The 25,263-nt window shown below is 41.7% G+C and overlaps 1 protein-coding gene across 10 annotated transcripts in view; it reads left to right on the top strand.

Annotated features, from left to right (window-relative positions):
• The window catches only part of ADGRL4 (adhesion G protein-coupled receptor L4), a 108,728-nt gene that overhangs the window by 35,487 nt on the left and 47,978 nt on the right, over positions 1-25,263 (top strand). For 9 of the 10 annotated variants that reach the window (XR_010589663.1, XM_005302366.4, XM_005302364.4 and 6 more), the window contains one exon: positions 20,517-20,669. Coding sequence is in view for 9 of the 10 variants with exons in the window: in XM_005302366.4 (XP_005302423.1) it covers positions 20,517-20,669 (153 nt within the window). In the remaining variant the exon portion in view is untranslated. Of the gene's footprint in view, positions 1-13,388; positions 13,453-20,516; positions 20,670-25,263 lie in introns of all 10 variants that reach the window. The other variant, XM_065554071.1, reaches the window with a different exon arrangement.

The raw sequence follows: 25,263 nt of genomic DNA, 5'->3' as shown, positions 1-25,263 counted from the left end.
ATATGCTGTGGTCTCATCCCTAATGTTCCCCTCCTGACCCCAGCTCTGGCTCAGTCTCTACGCCAGGGCTTGCAGCAGGGTCTTTGGAAGGCAGTTTCCCTGACCTTCCAGAGCCCCTTTATGCCATTCTGGATCTTTTATGAGGCACAAAGGAGTTGGAACGTAGCTAAGAATCTTGCCCTAAAATTTTAGCATGACATACCAGGCCATTGGTTCATTTAATTTGGTGTTCTAACTCTGCCAGTGACCAATACATCAGAGAGGAAACTGACCAACACACCCAGGTGTTCGTGCAGTGCTGGGAATGGTGCTGTGGAAACCCCACAAAAGATCACAAAGCATGAGATTTGGTTATTCTTTCTATTTTAGCTGGTAGAGATAAAATGGTATGATTATGATAGTTTACTGTAATAACCATGTCCTGTAATAACACAGAATGAGGCCTGGTTCTACTAGGTACTGAAATAGACAGTCCCTGCCCTGAAGTGCTTACCTTCTAAAGGGTAGTGGAAAGGATAGGGCTGCCAACCCTCCAGGATTGCCCTGGAGTCTCCAGGAATTAAAGATTAATCTTTAATTAAAGATTATGTCATGTGATAAAACCCCCAGGAATACGTCCAGCCAAACTTGGCAACCTTAGGAAAGGGACATAACATCTGAGCAGAGAAATCAATGTGATGACAACAAACATGCAGTTCCAAGACATTTTGAGGGGTTGGCAGGAGGGATAGGGGTTGAATTAAGCAGAGATGAGCTAAATAAAAAGACTAGGGGAGGGAGAGTGGAAAGGACAGAGCAGGTGAGGAGGGGGAGGGGAGGAGGAGCAGGTGTGGAGTGAGGCTGAGGTGAGGAGACTGAGGGAAGGAATGGGAGAGGGTTGGAGCAAGTAGCCAATCAACATGGGAGAGAATGCTTTACAACTCCTTGATGGCCTCTTGTGGAAGTGAGTTCCCTATATTAAGTATATTCTGTGTATTTTTCTTTTATTTCTTCTGAATGTATAGCCACTTAAATTCATTGTTTCCCCCTTTGCTTTCAGATTATGGGAGAGATGTTGTTATTCGTTTTGGCTATAATCTTCATAATTTTGAATCCCTTCATTCACTACTTTCCAACCTTTCCTAATTTTTGCAACATTTTTTCATACGTGTCTTCCTGTACCGCTTACCCATTTTATTGTTTCGCACCTTTTTAATCTCTGTCTATCCTAAGGTGAAGTCACCCAAACTGGATAAAATGTAATCAAATTCCATTTTTAATTTTGGTGAAGTTAAGTCCTAAATTAAGATTGAACTATATTTTCAGGAGCTATAAACCTATTCAGTGCTATGACTGAAATAAGTGTTTGTCAAACCCCAGTTAAGTTAATGACTTGCAGTGTCTTGACTTTTTAAAGGAGCAACAAACTAAATAACTTCTGTAAGTATTCAGTAAGAATGGGGCTGGAAGCTGCAGGGAGACATCTCTGGGAACTCAGTAGTTGCAGTGTGCTGTTTGTTACCTGCCAGGCAACACTGACAGAGTCCTGAAGAGTTTGCAGGCAAGCTATTATGGCAGGGAGCTGCCACTAATCTTAGCAGTAGCAAAACTCTTACTTGCTGAGGCTGAGGAGGATAACCCAGTAACTCACAGTTCTCTGAACCTCAGCAGATTGTTACACTGGCAAACAGTTTGGGGAAAATTCAGGCCTGGGAGGGTGTTGCGGTCACTCTGCAAAAAGTAACTGGGTGGTGGAATTCAAGTTTGCCCACTGTATAAACAGGGTGAGTCCTGCATGCTTGTAGACTGGCTGTTGGTATCAGGGCTGTGAGCCACAGCAGCGTAGCACTGAAGGCACTCAGTGTTGCAGAGCAGGCAGTGACGCAACCCTGAAGTGTCACTATGAGTTTCAGCAGTATTCCTTGTTATATGTATATAAGTTATCTCTCAAGCCAGTAGAATCTGTCAAAATCATTTGAATGTAGGACTGGAAGGGACCTCGATACATCATCTAGTCCAGTCCCCTGAATTGAGGCAGGACGATAAGTATTATCTCAACCAGGGATACTCAGACTGAGTCTCGGGAGCTGCAAGTGGCTCTTCAGTGTGTCTCCTGCGGCTCTTGGCAGCACATGACATTAAAACACTGCGTGATTTAATTATTAACCAGTCTAAGTTATTAACCAATCAGGATACTTTTACTATGTTATTAACAAATTTTAGAATACTTGGTTAGTCATTTTGCTGTGAGAATTATATATAGAGAGAGTAAATGAAACAATGAATTCACACTACTGCGGCTCTTGTGGGTAATGTTGATCACTAATTTGACTCCTGAACCACTGAGGTCTAATCTAGGCCATCCCTAACAGGTGTTTGTCTATCCTATTCTCAAAATTTTCCAACAATGGAGATTCCACAAGCCTATTACTTCTTGTCCTGACATTAGTGGTTAAGGAGAACAATGTATCACCTTCCTCAAACAAACCAGTCTTTCCTCGTAGGTAATTTTTTTTCTAAATCTATAATCGTTTTTTTGAAAATGAAAACATTTCAAGTTTGCCCACTGTATAAACTGGAAGGAGTCTGGTGGCATCTTAAAGACTAACAGATTTATTTGGGCATAAGCTTTCGTGGGTAAAAACCTCACTTCTTCGGATGCATAGAGTGAAAGTTACAGATGCAGGCATTATATACTGACACATGGAGAGCAGGGAGTTACTTCACAAGTGGAGAACCAGTGTTGACAGGGCCAATTCAATCAGGGTGAATGTAGTCCACTCCCAAGAATAGATGAGGAGGTGTCAATTCCAGGAGAGGAAAAGCTGCTTCTCTAATGAGCCAGCCACTCCCAGACCCTATTCATGCCCAGATTAATGGTGTTAAATTTGCAAATGAATTTTAGTTCTGCTGTTTCTCTTTGAAGTCTGTTTCTGAAGTTTTTTTGTTCAATGATAATGACTTTTAAATCTGTAATAGAATGACCAGGGAGATTGAAGTGTTCACTTACTGGCTTATGTATGTTACCATTCCTGATGTCCGATTTATGTCCATTTATTCTTTTGCAGAGGGACTGTCCGGTTTGGCCAATGTAAATGGCAGAGGGGCATTGCTGGCACATGATGGCATATATAATATTAGTGGATGTGAAGGTGAATGAGCCCTTGATGGTGTGGCTGATGTGGTTGGTTCCTCTGATGATGTCGCCAGAGTAGACATGGGGACAGAGTAGGCAACGAGGTTTGCTACAGAGTTTGGTTCCTGGGTTGGTGTTTCTGTGATGTGGTGTGTAGTTGCTGGTGAGTATTTGCTTCAGGTTGGGGGGTTGTCTGTAAGCGAGGACTGGCCTGCCTCCCAAGGTCTGTGAGAGTGAGGGATCATTTTCCAGGATAGGTTGTAGATCATGGATAATGCGCTGGAGAGGTTTTAGCTGGGGGTTGTATGTGATGGCCAGTGGTGTTCTGTTATTGTCCTTGTTGGGCATGTCCTGTAGTAGGTGATTTCTGGGTACCCGTCTTGCTCTGTCAATCTGTTTCCTCACTTCCTCAGGTGGGTATTGTAGTTTTACGAATGCTTGATAAAGATCTTGTAGGTGTTTGTCTCTGTCTGAGGGGTTGGAGCAAATTCGGTTGTATCTTAGGGCTTGGTTGTAGACAATGGATCGTGTGATGTGTCTTGGATGGAAGCTGGAGGCATGTATGTACGTATTGCGATCAGTAGGTTTCCGGTATAGGGTGGTGTTTATGTGACCATCACTTATTTGCACTGTAGTGTCCAGGAAGTGGATCTCTTGTGTGGACTGGTCCAGGCTGAGGTTGATGGTGGGGTGGAAATTGTTGAAGTCCAGGTGGAATTCTTCAAGGGCCTCTTTTCCATGGGTCCATATGATGAAAAGGTCATCAATGTAGCGCAAGTAGAGGAGGGGCACTAGGGGACAAGAGCTGAGGAAGCGTTGTTCTAAGTCAGCCATAAAAATGTTGGCATACTGTGGGGCCATGCGGGTACCCATAGCAGTGCCACTGACTTGAAGGTATAAGTTGTCCCCAAATCTGAAGTGGTTGTGGGTGAGGACAAAGCTCAGCCACCAGGCTTGCTGTGGCCTTATCAGGGATACTGTTCCTGACAGCTTGTAGTCCATCCTCATGTGGAATATTGGTGTAAAGTGCTTCTACATCCATGGTGGCCAGGATGGTGTTTTCAGGAAGAACACCAATGCATTGTAGTTTCCTCAGGAAGTCGGTGGTGTCTCGAAGATAGCTGGGAGTGCTGGTAGCGTAGGGTCTGAGGAGAGAGTCCAAATAGCCAGATAATCCTGCTGTAAGAGTGCCAATGCCTGAGATGATGGGGCGTCCAGGGTTTCCGGGTTTATGGATCTTGGGTAAGAGATAGAATACCCCTGGTCGGGGTTCTGGGGGTGTGTTGATGTAGATTTATTCCCGTACTGTAGCTGGGAATTTCTTGAGCAGATGGTGTAGTTTCTTTTGGTATTCCTCAGTGGGATCAGAGGATAGTGGCCTGTAGAATGTGGTCTTGGAGAGTTGCCTGGCAGCCTCCTGTTCATAATCCGACCAGTATAAAATGGGAGTGTCACATCTCAGTGCCAAGCATTTATTTGTGTGTGTGTGTGTGCATGCACAAACATTCTCAGTAATAACTAAGAAGGTTATTTACATAAGTTGTTCAGGTACATTAGTGGTATTTGAAATCACTGTGCAATAACTATTGACAAATACCTTAATGGTTTGCCATTAGGGGACACTGATATACCCATCAAGGCAAAGCTCCCCATGGAAAGAGTTAAGATGCCATAAACTATGTTTGCAGTCACTCACCTTGTCTCTCTCATACGCTAACTACACACACAGGAGTCGATGAGTGGGTTAACTCACTCTCCCCTTGGAGTTCAAGCTTTGAGAATCTTCTGTATTGTAAACAGGCACAAAAGGAGAGCTGAAACCCAGCGCACCAAACCATGTGGTCTGAAGGCAGCTTGGGGCTGCCAGCATTACACAACTGTAAAGCTCATAAGCTGGGTTTGTAAGAGGAAAACTGTTCTGTGAAGTCATCAGTTTTGGCAAAGACTGTGGATATGTCTACACGGGGGGAAAAGTGTGTTCTTAACTTGGGTTAAAATAGCAGTGAAGTCACAGCTTTTAACTCACTTTAGCAGCTCAAGTTGAACTCCAAGCTGCTAACCCAAGTTAATAGCTGAGTTGCCATGTCTTGGCTGTTATTTTAACTTGGCTCAGCTAACCTGCTTAACAGTGTAGATATACTGTGAGTCCTGAGACAGAGGCAAGAGAGCTGTTTCTTGGGCAGGGCAGAGGTGTCCGGCCTGAGGCTTCTGCCAGAAAGGGTTGTCTATGTACTATTTGTTTCTTCTTCTGCTCCAGAAAACCAAGCAGGTGTTTATTTTGTAAATAAACAAATTGCACTAAGCAAATACCTGGCTCCAAATCACCGATTTCTGCTCCAAAGAGGAAACTAACTTATGAAAACCCAAAAATCTGCTACTCCTTGGCAGGGGAGCCTGATTCTCCCCATCTTATTCTATGTGACTCCATTGATATCAGTGGATTTAGTTCTAATTCACAACAAAGTAAGGGATAGGCAGGAGCGGCGCCAGGGTTTTTGGCGCCCTAGGTGGGGGTCCTTCTGCGCTCCCGGTTGTCGTCGGCAATTCTGCGGTGGGGGGTCCTTCTGCGCTCCCGGTCTTCGGGGCACTTCGGCGGCGGGTCCCAGAGCAAGTGAAGGACCCGCCACCGAATTGCTGCCGAGGGCGGCATAATGCCGCCCCCCCAAATCCTGGCGCCCTAGGCAACTGCCTAGGTTGCTTAAATGGAAGATCAGGCCCTGGGGACAGGACAATCAGGCCCTATCTTTTTGATGGTGACCCCTGTTACCAGAAATGTAATTTTAGGGTTCAGGTCTAAGAACATAACTGTCAGTAATATACACACTCCTTATCTGAAGAGGATTTTCACCAAGGGATTGAATACTTATAGCATTTACAGTAGCTAGAAATACTTACAGTAGTTATTATAGTTGAAGTAATTAGTCTAGCTGCAGTATGGCTGGGATGTTTTCCCTCTGGGCGGAATACCTCAGTCTGGGTGTCTCCTCCTAGATCTCAGCTTGCCAGACCGTACATGATATCTTCCGTTTTGGAGACTGGAACTTTTCCAAAAAGTAATGGCTTTTCTCAATTATAGATTGAAATGGTTTCCTTTTGTGAGTTAGTCTGTTGTTGAATAGTGAAGCTACTGAATTCCTGAGCATTTAACTGAATGGCTTACAAATAATATAGAAGGCATTTTGTTTATCACCAAGTCACATTAATACTAGGGGAGTCATCGTGTAGCTATTTGGTGACATGGTAGCTTTATGGTTCACGTGTAGTCATAAAAGAAGAATGAAGCAGAGGCAATTAAAGAAAAAAAATGTCCACTCCATGCTAACATCAAGTGGTTTATTTACTGGGTTTGTTTTTCCTTTAATAACTCAGCCTTAATAACAAAGGAGACACAGCGACATAGCTCAGTGTCTCTCATCAAGTCACAGATTAAGACCAGAATGGACCATTAGATCATCTACTCTGACCTCCATAGAATTTCATCCAGTTACCTCTGCAGTGAGCCCCATAAGCTGTGTTTGACTAAAGCATATCACAGTCTCAATCTCTGATACCCGGACAGATCTCTGAAAAGGACTTTCTCCATGTAGAGGATAATTAGCTCCTGGTTTTAGAAATCAGTGAATGATGCTCCACACAGAGCAAATATCTTCTTCAGAAGGCCCTTCTTTAAGGGTTTCTGTTGTATTTGAACCATTACTTCTGTCAAAGCAATTTTTACCACATCTTTTGGTCTATTTTATTATGACAGGGTGCGACAGATATGCAATTTCCTGCAATATCCAGGACAAACCTTATTGAATTAAGTTGAAGTATTTTAGGAGTTAATTATATTAAACTGCACATGTTTGTGTAATTGTGGGTAACATCTCAAGGGGGGAGCCGTGACTAATGTAAACCCTGGGAAGTGCTGTTAGCTTCAAAGGACCATTTGAAACAACAGGCAAGACAAGAATGAACTTTTTAAGTTAAGTGTTTTCCCAGGAAATCTTTAAGGGGAGATGTACACAAAGGTATCCCTGTGGGTAATGCAAAAACTCAGCCTTTTGAAACTTCACCCTGAGGAGGGGACCTCTGTCTGCTGGTCACTGTTGCATGAGGACAAGATCAGAGGCACAACAAGTACACAGGAGTGACTCTGAGATTCATGGTGTGCTTGTTTTGAGCCAAAGCATTTATGAACTTGTATCCGAAAACCCCTTAGTGGGGTTTGAAGGATTGACTTCCGACCAGAGCCCTTGTGGGAGTTGGGGTGATCTCTGGTAAGTTTATTAGTATGTGTGTCCGTTCTTCCATTGTTTTGATATGTTTTCTCTGTAATGATTTCATCATAAGAATTAATGTGCTTGCATAGGGAAAGATGGGTGGTAACTTATAACTGAGGGAAATTGCGCTGTTTATAGCCTTTGAGGAGAAAAGAAAAGTAGGTCTGACTTGCTAGGGGCTTCACAATGTAGGCAGGCAATGTGCTACCTGTAAATACACCTGGACAGGAGGGAGTGAGATGTGAATCTCCACCCAAGACAGCAACAGCTAGGAGGAGGAAGCCTGAAGGTGGGTACCCTTGGTAGACCATAGAGGGTGGAATACAGGTGGAGTTACCCTCTGTCACAGTTCAGGGCATTATTATAACAGACCTCAATCTAAAAGCAAGCAAGAAAATTAATAAATACTTTATTTTAGATACTTTAAAGCAAATTCTTTTTTAAAAAGCTTGGCATTTCTGAAGGGAAAGGTAACACACTATTACATATATATCATACATAGTGCCATAATGTGGCACCAGGTTTTACGTGGAAGACCCAGTGAAGTAAAACAGGAGTTCTGTTTCCACACTGATGGTACTAAATGGCTCATATTATATATGCCATTGTTTCTTGGAGCTGAGATTTCCTATAATGACTTTTAAATTCATCTGATATCATGACTTGGCAAATAAGTTTTCAGCAGAGATGGAATTTTTTTTTCCTCCTCAAAATATTGTTAATTAGTTAAGCTGTGTAGCACTGGCATAGGCAATCTTGGAGTATCACCTTGGGTTACAGATGACACCCTGAAGCCTGCATAGGACTCTTTTACCCCTCCCCATTCATGCTGCCAGTAGATGGGGCATTGCTCGAGAAAAGGGGCTGTGGTCAATACTTATGTGTGCCTTTCTGGCCTCTGACTGCATTTGCAGGCCCTTTGTAGCTGCTAGCAATTGACATGAGTTAAAACAGCCTGAGAGATCCACTAACCTATGCTGAGGGTACACGAACACACACACACACAGAGAGAGACAACGATATTACCTTTGCAGAAAGATGCACACAACTTGTGCTATACATAAAATGGCACTTAGTAGTTAGATGTGAAACCATTTTAAAGATTCTGCTTTAAACATGCAAAAGAAAGTAAATTCAGATGTAGGCTGATGTTCCATCTCTACTGAGCTTATGTATTTCAGAAGATCATATAAATCGTTCTGGTTCTGCATCTGGAAGATTCAGAAATGGGTGATCTCAGGGCCGGCTCTGGCTTTTTTGCCGCCCCAGGCAAAAAAGCCTCCCGCCGCCCCGCGCCCCGTGGCGGGGAGCGCGGCAGGGGAGGGCACTGAGCCCGCTGCGGCCCCGTTCTCCCTGGCTGGCCGAGTGCCGGGGGGGGAGTGGCGAGCCCGCCGCGGTTCCGCTCTCCCTGGCGGCTGGAGCATCGGGGGCAGGGCGGCGAGCCCAGCCGGGGCCCTGCTCTCCCTGGGTGAGCGCCGCCCCCCTCCAGGTGCTGCCCCATGCACTTGCTTGGAGGGCTGGTGCCTGGAGCCGGCCCTGGGTGATCTATCTTGTGCAATAGCTACAGCAGAGTGAATTAAGGGCTGAATGGTAGCCTTAGCTCTGACTTGCCTGAATGCTTTTGTAGAGTGGATTCTGGTATTCATTTCTTAGGAGAAACTATTGTATTCCCAAATGCTGAAAAAGAGTTAATTTGAGATTGTGCACTTAGAATTGAGCATTACAGGTTCTGGTCCTTCTAATTCTGTAATGCTGGCGTAATATCTGCACGATGGCAAATTGAAAATACAATGGGACATCCACAAGAAATTACAGTGGAGATGTTGTTGTCTGTTTTTAGTTTTAAAAACAAATACTGTTCTAGTTAACCTGCTGAAATGAAGCATTCATTTGGACTGCATATTTAATGCTGCACTGGGCATTGTTATCAACCAAAGAATCTTTCTCAATTCGTGACACTGCTTCACTTCTCACTTTCCTTTTAAAAGAAAAAATTTTCTTAATGTACATATGCTTCTTTACTTCTTGGTTAGAAGATGTGATTTAATGAAAATAGGTCGGTTAGCAACAAAAAAACATAACACAAATTGAGAATGACTTAATGTAATAAGCATGAAAATTTCCAAAACCCTTATTGGTAGTGTTCAGAAAAACATTCACACCTGTATATGGCTGGCAAGCCACATCTGATATACTCCAATTCAAGAATACATCACCTTGTTTTAATTCAGTTTTTTCAATGGAGGAAATCCAGGCATCCAGTGGTGGTTTCTCTTGCCATAATGTCTCAAGCACGTTGTGTCCGATACCCAAGTGGGATGTTTGACACAGGGTGCATGCCAGATTGTATTTCCCTGAGGAAGGAACTTGGAAACTTGATCCATTTATGGTGAGAAGAATATGGGCCATATGTTTTTCATTCTTCCTTCTGTTTCTGTGCCATTTTTGTCTCCACCAGCCTGACAAAAAATAACTGAAGTCAATGGGAGTCTTTCCATTAATTTCAGTGAGTTATAGATCTGGCCCCACTTCGGTACCAGACTCTTCCCACACTTAAAATATAATTATATATGAATAAATTGTGGGTCCACTTGCTCCAGGTCAATGTGGAGGCTGTACTGCCATTTCACATCATATCACTAGGGGGGAATGATAGTGCAGTTCATGAAAGAAAATGCTCTTTTATCAGAGTTCAGTGGAGATGAGCCTGAGCCAAACCCTAAATCCAAACACTCATCTGCCATCCTCATCCTTTGAGGGAGTTCAGAATCCCCACCTGAATCTGGATCGAAATTTCATGTCTGGCCCCTAACTCTATAATGGACCAAACCAGAACAGAATGTGGTTTTCCCTTGCATCCAGTAGACCCCAGTTCAGCAGTGTATGTAAGCATGTGCCTAACTTTGTGCATGTGAGTAGTCCCATATAGATCATTATAGCCAGTGAGCACATACCGCATGGTCAGAGTATAGTTAAGTCTCAGCCTAACTCCAGCCCCGCTCAAAACTCCCCTCCGTGCTCCTGAGGAAGGCTTCCTAGCAGGCAAGGAGTTGTGAAAATTCTCCTCAGTGCTTCTCACCCCAGCACCCACCTGCAAATTGGAAATGGGCAGTTTCTGCTGCCATTTGGGCCTAAAGTCGACAGGCTGAGGACTCCAGGATTTGACCCTATATAAACAAAATGTGGGCATATACCTTAGTCTAATGTAGTGTTGTTTATCCAAGCCCTTTGTTGTCTGTTTTATGTTATGAGTAGCTCGTTAGATAAAGCCCTAGGTGTGTCTGCCTAATTCAAGCTGTAGTCTTGTTTATCCACACTGCAATGACAGGGTTTGTAAGCCAGACTGTTGTGATGCATTTCCTGGCTGGTGGTGATCAGGGTCTGTTGTCTGGAAATTTGGGAGAGTGTTGCCCAGAACATAAACTTTTCTTCTTCTTCTTTTTTTTAATCAAACTGCTTGCTGATGTGTTCTTTTCTGTAATCTTTGGTGTGGGACCAAAATGTTTAGACACGCATGACGGTGTCTCGCTCACATCCTCTCCAATAAGTTCGCTGTATTTGTAATTACTCAGGAATAGATGCTGCATGTGACTTCTCAATAGAAATTGGATAATTGTTTATCTCCTCTTGTCAAGTCTCCATCAGCCCATTTTCCAGAGAACTAATCCATTCCTCACAGTCACAGACTGAGAAGTCAGACAACTCACTCCTAACCTGGACTGCCAACATTTCAATTTTGTTTGTGACTCATCATTTTCTGTTATAACTAGGCTATTACAAACAGGTCACTCACTTTTCTTCTTTCAGTCTGTGCCTTAACAATCTCACCAGACCAGATCTCTGCTGGTGTAAATTGACATAATGCCATTGAAGTCAAATTTCTACTTGCTTTGTGATGAATTCATAGAACAGCCAGTGCTATTGGGTTCCTGACGGGTGTGGGGAGTGCCACCTCCTATGGGAAAATTCACTGCGGAGGGAGGAAGTCTCTGTGACATCAGCTTGTGAAGTTTTCCTCAAATTGTTCTAAACAAGGAGAGGGGTAGGAGTTACCTAAGTGAAACAAGCAATTGACTCTGTTTCTTCACATGAATTCTGGAACCACCCATAAGCTTCCAAGCAGCACAGCTGTAAAGAAGATGGGCTACCGAGTCTTCTCCTGTCCACTGCTGCTCCTGAGATACCCCCGCCCTCAACAGTGCAGTGCTGCAGACCTATGCACATTTTTGGTGAATCTTACCAAGGTGGGGAGGGTGCGACACGTCTCCTCCCCACACACACATTCACGGGACTTTCTGAGGGAAGAGGAGTGACAGTGCCAAGGACGCTACTAAATAAACACATCCCTCTCTGTATGGGAACAGTGAGATTGTACGCAGTTGTTCCAGACTTCACACGGATCCTAAATGATTGAATTCCCTGCCCCCCACACCCATGCTCACTTTCCCTTCTCTAACCTGCCTAATCTGAGCACCTGCTGCTTCTTCTTGAGTCCCAGCTGATGCTTTGCAGGGTAAATGTTTTCTTTCCAGTCAAGGAGTAGCATTTTAATGATGTTTTTTCTTTTATTCTGTTCTCCACATATGAATGATCACAAATTATAGATTTTCTTTTCATGATACTCCACAAGCATTGGAGAAGTGCATTGTTCTGTGCAGCTAAGCAAATGACACTTCTCATCACTAGCATTTATCCCAACAATAAATGCATTTCACATTTAATTTGTAATGTCTGATTTTACAAACAATAATGAGGAAAGCTTTTTGGGTAACATAAGAACCTCTCCAAAGTTTGCCCAAGCTCTGAATAAACCCAATGCTGAATGCTTTTTTGGTTTCAAAAAAGTGTAACCCTTTTCCTCCCCACTGTCTTTCATTTTGTGGGGCTGCTTTGCACTTCAGGGTTCAAACGGGGACCTCAGAGTCTGTTTACATGGACTATGCAGTCCCATTGTTCAGCTAGAAGCACAAGAAATACTGGCCTCAATTTGCCCATGCATCAATGCAGAGCTTGTTGCAGGGACTGAGAAGGCAGACTTGTGCCTCACTGATTCCAGGGGTTCCCAGAGTTAGTTTGGAACTGGTGTGGAACCATTATACCCACATGCCTACAAGACCTCAGCATGCTATTAGAATGCCGGGGCATCTCCAGTGCCACAAATTCTTGCAAGGAGGTGTACAGCCATGAAAGCACAGCGGGAAAGAGGCCTGGGTATTTCCCATGCAGCTGTGTGGCTGCTGTGTATTCCCTTCATGCCAGCATAGCTGGCACAAAGGCACCGGAGGTCAAGGATGAATCAGTCCCATTATGAAAATAATTAATCCTAATGAGATTTCCAGCCCAGTTTTGCAGTCTCAAATGGTTCATCTAGGCATCTGCTCTTTCCTGCTGATTTGGACCAAACCTAAATGCTGAATATTTTAAGAATCATAAATAAATTGTGCTAAATTAACATTAATGGTAACATATTGCAGAAAGGAAAGCCAGATTGTTAATGGCATTGCTATTCTCAGGTCAGTCTCTTATAACTGTAGAGATACTGTACTGCAGCACATGAGTAATGTATGTAAGATCGCCCACTGTTCTGAGACCTCTAGACAGGCTAAGCACAGCAGGGTGAGTAGCACTGGAATTTGTTTTACAGGAAGCCTTCATTTCCTTGCTTTTGAGGGGTTAAGTGAGGCACTTCAACCACTGCTCTCTCTTGGGGGTTATGTTGGGGAAGGTCAGCTTTAAGTTTCCCCCAGAGGCTTTTCAGGAGCTCTAGCAGTAGAGGCTGCTGTCAAAGGAGAACAGCAGAATGCAATGAATCAGTGTATTCCCCAGCCACCTTGGCTACATTCCCTTCCCAGCCAGTGCTGTCCATTTTTCAGACTGTGATGGTTTTCACGCTAGTCCCCAGGCTTGTGCTGTCACAACCACCCTGACAGATTTTTTACCACCAGGGACCTGGTTTATGCTGGCCTGAATCGGGGCTCAATCTGATTCTTTGTTTTAATTGCTTCTTTTAGGGTGATATGGGGAGGGAGGAAAATCTGACAATAAAGCTGTGAACAAACATTAGCATCAGTATGAGCTGAGTATCTTATTAACCATAATAATATCAAATGTGTAACTACCTTTATGGAAAGTAGCTACTGTGCTTGTTCAGTTGTTGCTTTTTAAAACTCAGTGCATCATTTTAGCAAGCCGCTTGCTATGTGTGGGTCCAAGAGGGCTGAATTTGTTGTAGAAATATTTTGTAGTTGGGGGAGAACAAAAGTGTTAAACTCTCTCTCTCTCTTTTTAAATGAAAGTGGTTGATTTCAAAATTTCTAATAAGAAAAATAATGCTATTGCTACCTGGCTAAGATCTAGTATGGCAGGTCTGAACCTGAGACTACTTGGCTAACAAATTGTTCTCACTGAAACAAAGTTTATCGTGGAGATTCACTAATTTGTAATGGAAATCCTTTAAGGCAGTTGTTTTGCTCAGCTAACTGCCAGGAAAGTTTGTGCTTTCTCTCAAGAAAAAAATGAAAAAGCTATTTCAGATCAAACCATACGTTTAAACTACCGTTGGCACTTCAGGGACCAGTGATATCGTTTTGTAACTGTAATAGTTCCAACACATCTATATTGGAGATTGTAATTTAGTTTCCATCTAGGGTGACCAGACAGCAAATGTGAAAAATCGGGACAGGGGGTAGGCAGTAATAGAAGCCTACATAAGAAAAAGACCCCAAAATCGGAACTGTCCCTATAAAATTGGGACATCTGGTCACCCTATTTCCATCATGCATTAAAATTGGGTAATTGCCAGAGAAACTGAAATGTTGAGTGGGATGGGGATGGAGATTGTTAAAGTCGTGCTGAATAGCACAATGATGCATTTTTCAGTAACATGGCGGCATCAAGACACAAATGAATATTTTAAGCCAAAAGTTGTATTTCACCCACAATTTAGAGTTCATGCATAAGAAATGTTCCATATGTAAAACTTTCTTGTAACTACATTGAAAGAAATAGTTATAGATTTTCTTTACCAGTAGCTGTACAAGCTACAAGGTTGGGGGTGGGGAGGTCCAATAAACAGCCTGCTGAAGTCAATGGAAAGACATACATTTGGCATCAGTGGTTTTTGGATTAGCCCCTATAAGTAATTCATGAACTAATGTCATGCACTGTTTATACAGAAATAACATCACCCCAATTCAGAATACAGTGGGCAAGTAAAAGCACATCAGTCTCTCAGACTTATTCTTTTAGAACAACTTTATATGTAGCCTGGAAACTAGCAGAGAAATTGAGTTTGGCCAATAACTGACTTGATTTTTGTTTGACTATAAATATGTCCATGCATCAAAAAGTTTAAAGTGTTCTCTGAAAACAGAAGTCCATTATCCTTATATTTTTGAGACCAGCATGAATAATCACTTTTATTTTACACTTATAACAAAAAAACACCCTACTCGTACACACCCCCACGTACAGTCCTTTTTGGTCTTTGGGCTACTTAAAACTAATTTCCTGTAACTAAGTCACAAATTATTCATGGTTTCCGCCCATTGTGATATTTAATTATAACAATTTGAGTGCATTCCAAATATTATAAAACTCTGTGCTTAAAAAAAATGAATTCAAGACTGATCAGCCATTCTGTGAACCTCTTGTACATCAAATAGATTGGAATGCCACATTTCCATTTAGGCACAAGAATTACCCTTGTCATTTGACCACACTTGTTTCTAAAAGTCATTCATATTTTTCATCAGTTATTTAAAAAAAAATCTTTAAAAAATACCTGTTTCACTTGTGTCATTTCTTTCCCTTGATTTTCAGTTTGCATTCCTGAAATATTGCCTGCAATGCTTAATGAGTTTCTTTTGCCAGCAGTTGCTTTACTGTGCATGCACGTCATAATTAGATTATACAGCAACAAAGCAAATGGCTCATATGCCTGTTCGTCATTTAGGGTATCCTCCTTTCTGTCCATATTGCTAAACAAGTTTGTTTAAGAAGGGGTTAGAGATTTTCTAATCTATAAATCCTGATTTTGTCTGATTCCCTGTAAACCACAAATCTGATAGCATTATAAATTATGTAAAAATTGGAAAAACATCTTTAAACTCATAGGCTTCACACTGGATTTTTTTATACAGTAGCTCAATATCTTGACTATAAAAAGAATTGAAAAATATGTTTTGTTAATGGTTTTTAAATATTTTTTATGAAGTCAAGCAGAATACTTAAATACGACAACGGCCACCCTTGCTGCTGTTCATTGATATATGGGATGCAACCTTCCATCAACGGCATAGCAGAAATTCCATCTGGACAGTACTGCAAACTTTCCATTTATGTGAAATTTCTTTTTTCATGAAAACACATCCCCTTTCTGTCCCTTGCGGGAACTCAGTAATTTTTTTCCATAGTGAGCATCCCCTTTGTCCCACAGATGTCAATGATACTTTTGCCATTAATTTCAATGGGAGTAGGACCTGGTCCACTAAATTAGATCCCTGGCACGGTCTACTCAAAATGTCATATATATATATGAAATCTGAGCATGTAGGGAAAGCTAAATGAAAGTTTACTGTCAAGTCTTCATTGATATCATATTAGCACTTCAGATGCTCACTTTGCTTGTGTTTGACATGTAAATTGCTAGGTTTCATCTCAGATGACTTTGAGGTTTCTTGCATTCCAATCTAGATTATGACAAGCCTTGTTGTTTCTGAAAGCAGAGTTGGTGGTCACGTTAGAGATGGCAAGGTCACGTTTGGCCTAATTCTCTATTGCACTCCCTGTGTCACTGTTGACAGCTATGCAAAATGGTGTAAAATGCTGCCATTCTGAGTTTGGTAGCATTTTGCACCCACTCTGCACAAGTCTAAATGACCACCCCAACTGCAGGGCATCTCTCCACCTCTCTAGAGAAGAGCCTGCATCAGCAATGTGCATTTTCTAGTGCATTGTCCAATTATTTTAATTGTCTCAGGTGATGGAATATCCACCATTTCTCTTCAAAGGCTATTCCTCAGTCAAAACAGATCTCATAGTTTTTCCTATTACTCCTATTTCTAATACCTTGTCCCACATCAGAAAAGTTTATCTTGCACAGTGCAAGCATGAGGGAAAGGTAATGATCATGACCGGGAACAATTGGTGAATTTTATCAGGCATTAATGAAAACAATGCAGTGTGACCACCAAGTTCCTCTGGTCTAGGAGCTCTATCCTGCAAGGAGCTCAGGACTCTGGCTCCAGTCCAGTAAACCACTTAACAGTATGTGCATAGTCCATTGTCTTCAAGGATGCTACGGCTCACACTTACTCCTATATGTCATTAGACACACACATTTTCTGTCTTGCTATGTCCTACTCTTTATTTTACCTGCACCGTTACTGCAGAGTAAAAGAGGAACCATACAAGAGACTTGAGACTTACTTCTGTGCACACTTGTACATAGTTATAGCCTGCATTTACAGATAGCCATTTGCTTCCTGCTGTGCATCACGTCAGCACTTGTAGGTTCAATACTAAATAGTTTCTCTCTTTCCTTGGTACTGAGATACTTCAAATGTTTGTACACAGTTATTAGGACCCTCCTAGACATTGTGGAACCAAATTATACATAGATCAGGCCTGATTCTGCTGTCTGTGACACGGGAGCAAATCAGGATTAGAACCATTGATGTATATGGAGTTGCATCCATGTAAACATGACGTTAAGTGATCTGGGAAGTTAGCTTTCATAATCTTCCTTGTAAGGAGTTCCTGTGATGCCTTTGTGTAAGCAGCCTAAAATTCTGTGCTCATTAGCTAATCAGGCCAGATGAATGAAAACAAGCCAGGCTTGTAGGGTGATTAAAAAAGAGACTTGTTTCCTCTGAGGAAAGTGGGGGGCAGCAGGAGCGCTTATCTGAAAAGGTTCCCAGAACAGGAGATCCTTCTAATATACAATGATTACCATTAAAATATTTATGAGCTCCCTAAATATATGGAATGCCGCCAATACCACGGGAAAGTTAATTAGGCAAAACTGTAAAGATTTTAATGGTGTCCACTGTATGAGTCAGTTTATACTGCTTGAGAGTGTTCTTTGGGCCACTTGAGAGCTATAATACAGCCAGGCTTTCAGGACTGCAGCTCTTATGTCCGAGACACTAGAAAATACAGGCAGGAGTTTGTTTTTTCCACTCACAAAATTCTATGACCTCTGTCTAGTCAGCTTTATTTCCCCCTGGCCTTGAATAAATCTCCATATAGTCAGTTTTCTTACCCACTTCTGTTCTTCTAAGGCTTCCACCCCACATTTTCCAAAACCAGTGTGTCTTATTTTCTAGAAATCATGGCATTGCCTGCCCCAACACCAATTTTTTCTATCTTAATAGTAGAACTTGTATGGCACACTCATAGCCACACTGATTTTTTCGGCTGAAAGGCTAGGGTTCTAATGGATAGTATGCATCACAATAATGGGTCATTCTGAGCAAGATCACCAAACACACACGCACACCATGCAATTCCATCATCACACTCCCTGTCCCCAAGAGGGTGAGTTCTAAAGGAAAACAGCTTGAAGGTTAAAGTTTTCTATGGCATGTACTCTAGCATGCTTGTCATTGGAGTGAGACGCAGGACACTGATCATGAAGTATTCATATCTTAAACTGTTAGTTCCTGGCTCTGATTCTGATTTCATTTACACCACTTTTTCCCTGATGCAATTCCATTACTTCACCGAAGTTAATGCGGGGGTACACCAGTGTTCTGTAAGTGAGAGCCAAATCACACACCCTTCTCTATTGTTTTCTAAGAAGTGCAGCTGCTAAAGCCATAAAATAAATATTGTTAACGTACATTAGCAAATTGCTTTTACACTTGGATTCCTTATTAAATTAAATTACAATATTAATTATAATGAGTGTAATCCATTCATTAGCATTGACCCAAAGTCCTCTGGAGAATGTTGTAAATCCATTTGATGTTCCCGAGTTGGCATTTGCACTGGGAATTAACTGAAAGGTGTGTTAAATCACATGTAGTGAAAGGGCTTCCTATTAACTTTACATCTGAAAAGGTCCCTGTGCCTGGGCTATTCCACGGGTCCAGAATAAGTTACAAGGCAGAAATTTGTTCCTGCTATATCTTTACAAATGTTGCCATTCTCTCAACAAATTTGGCACACTGGTATTATCTTTATCTGCTCGCACAGGCTTGCTCCTGTGTCTGAAAACACCTTATTTGCGACACTTGCCATCATTTTTTCTCCCCTGCTACCATGCCTCTTAATATAAATATCCTTCTGCAATTAATAGTTATATCTTAGGGTTTTATACTGCTCCCCATCACTGAGCATCTTCCATATAAAAGTAAGAGCAAAGTCCCTAGTGGACTTCATGGGAATAGCCAGAGCCTCCCTCTCTTAGGATTAAAAACTCTGCTTGGGGTATTTTTTGATTCCTGGGAGCTCTTGGTAGGTTAATTTATTTCTTTTGCTTCAGGATTTTTTGGGGGAGAACATTTGAGTGGATGGAGGTATCAGTGTTGTGTCATTCTTGCTATAATGAATAGACTTTACTGAAGATGAAGGTTTTGCAGTGTTCCCTAAAGTTGGTCAGACAATTATTTAATTGGATAGAGCACTCAGAATGCAATGTGCATGGAAGAAAATAGAAGAAATAGTTGTATTGTGTGTATAGATTCACTTGACTAATGTGCTAGTCTATGGCTTCTTAGTATGTTTTGCCAAATCACTTGGATCATTCCTCTTCTCCTCCCTCTCCCCCATGATAAAACCCACAGGAAAGGTGTCTAGAGAGGTAATCTTCAGAAAGATACCCTTATGAAGTTATGTTCCTGTTGTTCCAATGAGAGCATGGGTTGGCCCCCTTCTGAAATATACCACTGGGCCTGCCTTTATAGTTGGTGAATCCCCCAAAATTTGTGGGAGATTAAGGTTATCTAGGTCCGTTTTCTTGCCCTTGGCAGAAGCCCTCTTCTCTTTGGCATTAGCTGTCCCAGGGACCCTAAGGAGAGGAGGCTCCATAGCAAAAATAATGCATTCTTTTCCAAAAAATCTCTAGAAGGATGGAAGTGGAGAACAATATACTGTATATCTGTGCACCTGCCCATGGCCCATCCTCCACGTGTGGATCTCAGGACACCATCCACATGTTAAGGACTGGGACAATTGTCTGAAGGTCAGAGCAGAAGTCAGGTCTAGTGGGTACAGCAGGTGTCCAGGTCAGCAGATAAAGTCAAGGGTCAGCACCAGAGCCAACTGCCAATTGCCAGAGCCCAGGGTCAGCGCTGGGACTGGTAACTGAAGTGAGGCAAAATGACAGGAACTGGAAGAGAGGCAGGGATCAGGCACAGAGCAGGAGCACAGCGGTGAGCAGGAACAAAGGCAGGGAGAAGCCAGGAGCAAAGAAGGAATCAGGAACAGGGTTGGGTGCAGAATGAAGGAAGCAGGCACAAGCAGGATCCAACGCAGCAGCAACAGGGAATTACCTAGTTGCTCAGACAACTTCCTATGCCTCCTTCTGGCTTACGTGGAGTTTGGCGACCCTCCAATCCAGGCTCCTGTGGGTGGTGCCTCGGCTGAGGCTGTAGTTATATTAGCTCCTCAACCCACCAGGCTTCAGCAGACTTTGGGTGGAGATGAAAATGCGACAGTTGTCTGGGCACTCTCAGGCCTGGGTTTGAGACCCATGACATCACACCAGGTCTCTATTTGGTAATCAGACAAACATGAGCGTATCTGACCTGATATGTGATTTGGAAGTGGGGATTCCTGGTAGAACATCAGTTTAGTACATGCATTTCTGTTCTCTTCTAATACAGAGCTGGTTTTCCTTTGTAAAAAGCGACAGAGTCCTGTGGCACCTTATAGACTAACAGACATATTGGAGCATAAGCTTTCGTGGGTAAATACCCACTTTGTCAGATGCATGTAGTGGAAAGTTTTACTTTGGATACCTATGTGGCTTTGAGCATGATTAAGTCCTTGGCATTGGTGAGGCCAGTGTTAAACAAATAATCAGCATGTTAATCTCAACATCTATAAATAAAAAATACTGGAGTCCAGATTAAACCATTATTTTGTTAAACTGGCAAATGAAAATTATTTTTATGTAATTTGTCTCTTGACAGATGATAACGAATGTGAAAATGCTACACAACCTTGTGGAGAGAACGCCAACTGTACCAATACTGTGGGGAGTTATTATTGCATGTGTGCAACTGGTTTCAGATCGAGCAGTGGTCAAGAGAAGTTTGTAACTAATGATGGAACCTGTTGTGTGGGTAAGTTACTATAATGTCATCCAGGTAGCTTTAATTTGTCACTTATTTCTTACACGTCCTGTTAATTAGAGAAATCCAGTAAAAGAAATTCAGGTGCCCTGATCTGTGCAATTTGGATGAGAGCTTCCCACAATTCACAGACCTGGTATTCCAGTTCAAGCCCCTATGTCTCAATAACAAAATTCTGCTTCCTATAATCTTTACTCAACAAAAGTTCCATTGACCTCAACAGAACTTCAGGATTTAACCCGAATGCAGTAGCTTTATATAGGAATACAGATCTAAGGCCAAATGGTGGCCCACATTCTTTCCATCTTATACCACCTTCTCCTGGCTCTGCCAACACAATGGGCCTGGCAGGGGTCAGATGGGATTTGGTCAGAATTCAAGGCAATCCACTAATCCTGGACCAGCAGAATGGCCTTTAGGGTTTGTCCCGGCCACATTCAGTTTGCTTACACCTCAGCACCAGATTCTGGCCAATATTCCAAAATTCCCTTCATCCCTCACTAATTCTTCTTTTCAGTTCTGGTTTAAGGTAATGAGTAGAATGAGTAGCTACCTACCCTCTGTGCAGTCCTTCAGTTTCTGCCTGTGTAGCAGTTTGATGGATCACGTTTAGGATTACAAGACAGAAATATTCTCTGTGAAAATATTATTTCTGAACAATTGTGCAGTCCTTAAGGATTGCCCTTCATTGGAAGAATTGTAACTATTTCTCTTTTTTCAATCCTTTGGTAATTTTCTTTGTGTGCTGTGATACTCTTTGGGGAATGGGAAAACAAGCAATAAATCTGTTGCCTCTTTACACAGGTATATCATCTTTGGACTGATTATATCTATTTCCAGATATCTCTCTCCAAAGCTGGGCAGTCCTGACAATCTCTGTCTTTTCTTACCATTCCAAATATAAGCAAAATAGTGGCATATGAGGCTAGAGAGTGATCTAGTCAAACTTTCATTGATGTTCCTCACATCCTGATACCATGTTTCCATTTAATTTGAGAACAGATTCACAGCAATTTAGTAATCTGGGATTCATGTTGTGAGCACAATTAGCTATAAAAATTACCTATTTCTAGAAGATGTCTTGATTTTTACTATAAGCTTCAGAAGTCTTGTCTTCAAAGTTGTTTCACTTGAATGTTCCTAGTTTTGCTTTACTTTTTTGCCAATTGAGAGAGATTACTTTTATTATTACATTTGTCTGTCTATATCCATTCCTTGTCTATTTTCTTGTACTAAGATTATGTCTACACTGCAGCCATAGGTGTGACTGAAGCACGTGTAGACCTACCTGAGCTAGCATTGGTCTAGCTAGCTATGTACTCAAGAGGCTAATCCGTGCTGCCACCTGTGCTGCTGCAGCTTCACTGTTATTATTCGAGCTAGCTAGATCCCAAGCTAGCTTGGATATGCCTACACGTGCTGAAGTCCCTGATTTCAAAGCAGACGTATCCTAGATTGTAAGTATCTAGATGGGGCAAGGACTATCTCTTTGTTCTGTGATTGTATACCATCTAACACAATGGGGTCCTGTTCCATGCCTAAGGTATTATAAATTAATAATAAACTTTTTTCCCTGCTGTTCAGAGTGCAGACATTCTACTGTCATCCTCTAGTGGTCCTTCATTGTCCGCTTTCCTCTTCTTTTGTGCAAATCAGTGTGGATGGAGCTGACATGTTCCAAAACAAAAAATAACCTCGTGGCATATTATCTCATTAAATACAGGTACAAAATAAATAAAGTCAGTTTTGCAGTTTATCAAGGAAGCCATAGAGGATTACGTTGTAACCCATGGATCATCTACATGTGGGAGAGGTCTCAGACATGTCTTCTACACACAGACAATAGCACCCTAGTGGAGTACCTAGGTGGCAGGCAGTGCCATATGTCTGGAGGGGGCATCAGTATTATAATAGGAGTGTTGGCTATGCTGTACAACTCAGAGCTGCTTAATTTGCACTAGGACAGTGCTGTCAGCCCACTTGATGATTTATGTGGCCCCAAGACACATTCTGAATTTGCACAATCTAAGCTTTCTTTAAACAAACAAACACAAAGTTTCTGTCCCTCTGAGATGTCATGTTAACCTTTCAAATGTGAAGCAAGCATAACCGATGCAATGTTGTCTTCCTGGGTCTAAAGACAGCCTAAAACACTGGTTCTGGGAGATGGCAGTTCCCCCACATTAATCTAATTGGGCTGTTAACTCTCATATCTGATGATGACACTTTACATGTAAGTGATAAGTTTTTCATGGCTGATCATTATATCAGATAGATTAGGGAATGGGGTGATGATTACACCCACAGGGAGAAGAAAAACTGGAGGTTGCTGTAGAGAAGGAAAAACACAGGGAAGAAAGGAGGAGAGTCACAAGGACAGGGGACAGTGAAATTGAGAAAGGAGAATAGGGAATGAAAAAAAACACAAAGTAGAAATAGTGGTGGTCCTGCAGGTGAGGATATTTTCCTGCTTCTGATGCTCAATATAAGTTAAATAATAATTAGAAGCTTATTTACTACATAAAAGCCATTTTCCACCCTTGATCTTTGTATATTAGTTCTGCTGTGGGTCAAAGGGGAATGGAGCCCTAAATTGTAACCCCAGCCCAAGGGGTCAAAAATAGAATTTGTTTCTGTCCAGAATGAATTTGACATCTCTGCATCACAATTTCTGGAAGAAGCTGCACCATTCTTCCAAACATACGCTACTGCATTCGGGTCCTGACTTTTCCCCCAGCTGATTGGCCATTAACCCTTTCTCCCTCATAGCACTTTGGAGTGCCGTTTGTGTGGGGATATGTTATTATGCCACATAGCTGTTATCTCTTTGCATATGCCCTTCTTAGGACAATTTGGAATCCACTTTGTGTACATTGCTTCTCTCCACAGTGCAAAACCAAAAGGAACATCTGGTCCTTTAGCAGTGGACGTTTCAATACCTTGCAAGCTACTAATATGCATCATTTATAATGTAGACATCAAGCTGTCTTGACTGGCTGATGAAGAATCAAAGAAATATAGCTATGATCCCATAATTGGCAAGACTGAACATAACCATTCTCACTACCTTTATATTAATTGGAATTATCTTGCCTGCTGTAGTAAATGAGCAGTGACAAAAAAGCAGAAATATAATAAAAAGTTATACATCTCTTTTCATACTAGTTAAATGGGGTTGGTGGTGTTATTTTGGGGGGTTTTGCTTTAATATTTCTTTCTGATCAGAGCTATTATAAAGGCTTCAAAGCTCACTTCCAGGGTTTATTTTGAATATTTTCTGAAAGGCAGGGTTCCTTGCTGAGCCGTGGCAATTGGCCTTCTCATTAAAGGGCCCAGTCCTTCAACCATCACTCATGAATCTTCTCACTAAAGACTACTCATGTGAGTTAGAGTCGTAAGACTGGGCTTTTGGGGCCCAAACTTGCTCCTATTGTAGGTAATGGGAGACTGAATGGGCTCCTAGCTACAAACCTCAGGTGGAAATGGATCACTTTCTAAAAGCATTGACAAGCTGTTGTTTCCTGTGTGGTCTAAAGTTGCATATTCATCTAAAATAGAATGACCCCCAAAACCCTGCAAAAAGTACAGAAGAAAATGTAAACTGACACTGTTAAACTATTTAAAAGTAACATGCAATCTACCTTGAAGTGGTTGTAAAATTGTTGACGGCACCTGCAAATCATATTTGTTTAAAAAGAACGGGAAGATGATCAGTACCTTTTAATTATCTACTCCAGTAAATATTTTCTCCAGCAAACACTGAATTAGCTAGGATTCATATAAATCAATTCTGTATAGACAACTCAGCTGCAGATAAACTATTTGTATATACTCCTCAGTCGGTTTGTATGTCCTTAGCATTTTTGTTGCCTGTCATGTCCATGAACTTCCACTTCTGTTTTGATAATCCTGCCTCCTCATTAAGGTCTCCATTACAATTAATATGTGACAACAGTATGAAAAGAAAGGTAATTTGTATAAATACCTGATAATGACAAATAAATTGTTTGGTTTTATGAAAAACAAATTAGCATATGTTCCAAGACAAGTATAATAACCTGGAAAGACTTTTGTAATGGTAAGTGACTTAGCAACCTGATACTTAGCAATGATGATCTGGAATATATTCAATTATTTATGCACGTCTCTAGGAGGTATAATTTTTAGGAAAGGAAGGTTGCTATTAGTCATCTATTGATTTTAATACCAACTTTATAAGTGTTGTTATAAATCAAACTATTAATAGATTCAAATCAGGCATTTCGGGTTGTTGTGAAGTTTGTCATTTATTGATATTTCACAATGAGCTGCATGCTGGAGATTTTGTTAGGACTTACACATCCTTCTCTACATAGCTGAGAAGGCCAAGAAAATCCCTGGAGATGAGGCTCATCTGTGGAGCCCTTATGCAGACTGGTGTCATTGTTTTCTCACCCTTGGCACTTCAATTTAATCCAAGTGCATCTATGTTACACTGAGTCACATAGCGGGACACTGAGTGACATTTACATGCTCCAGAAAAGAGCCATACAATTAATTGATGTGAATGGATTATTTAAATGCCAGGACTAGTGTCTTTGGCCCC

This window comes from Chrysemys picta, chromosome 8 (genome assembly GCF_011386835.1).
Source record: "Chrysemys picta bellii isolate R12L10 chromosome 8, ASM1138683v2, whole genome shotgun sequence".
Taxonomy (NCBI): Eukaryota; Metazoa; Chordata; order Testudines; family Emydidae; genus Chrysemys; species Chrysemys picta.
The sequence above is the reverse complement of the archived record's forward strand: the minus strand, read 5'-3'. Positions and strand labels throughout refer to the sequence as shown.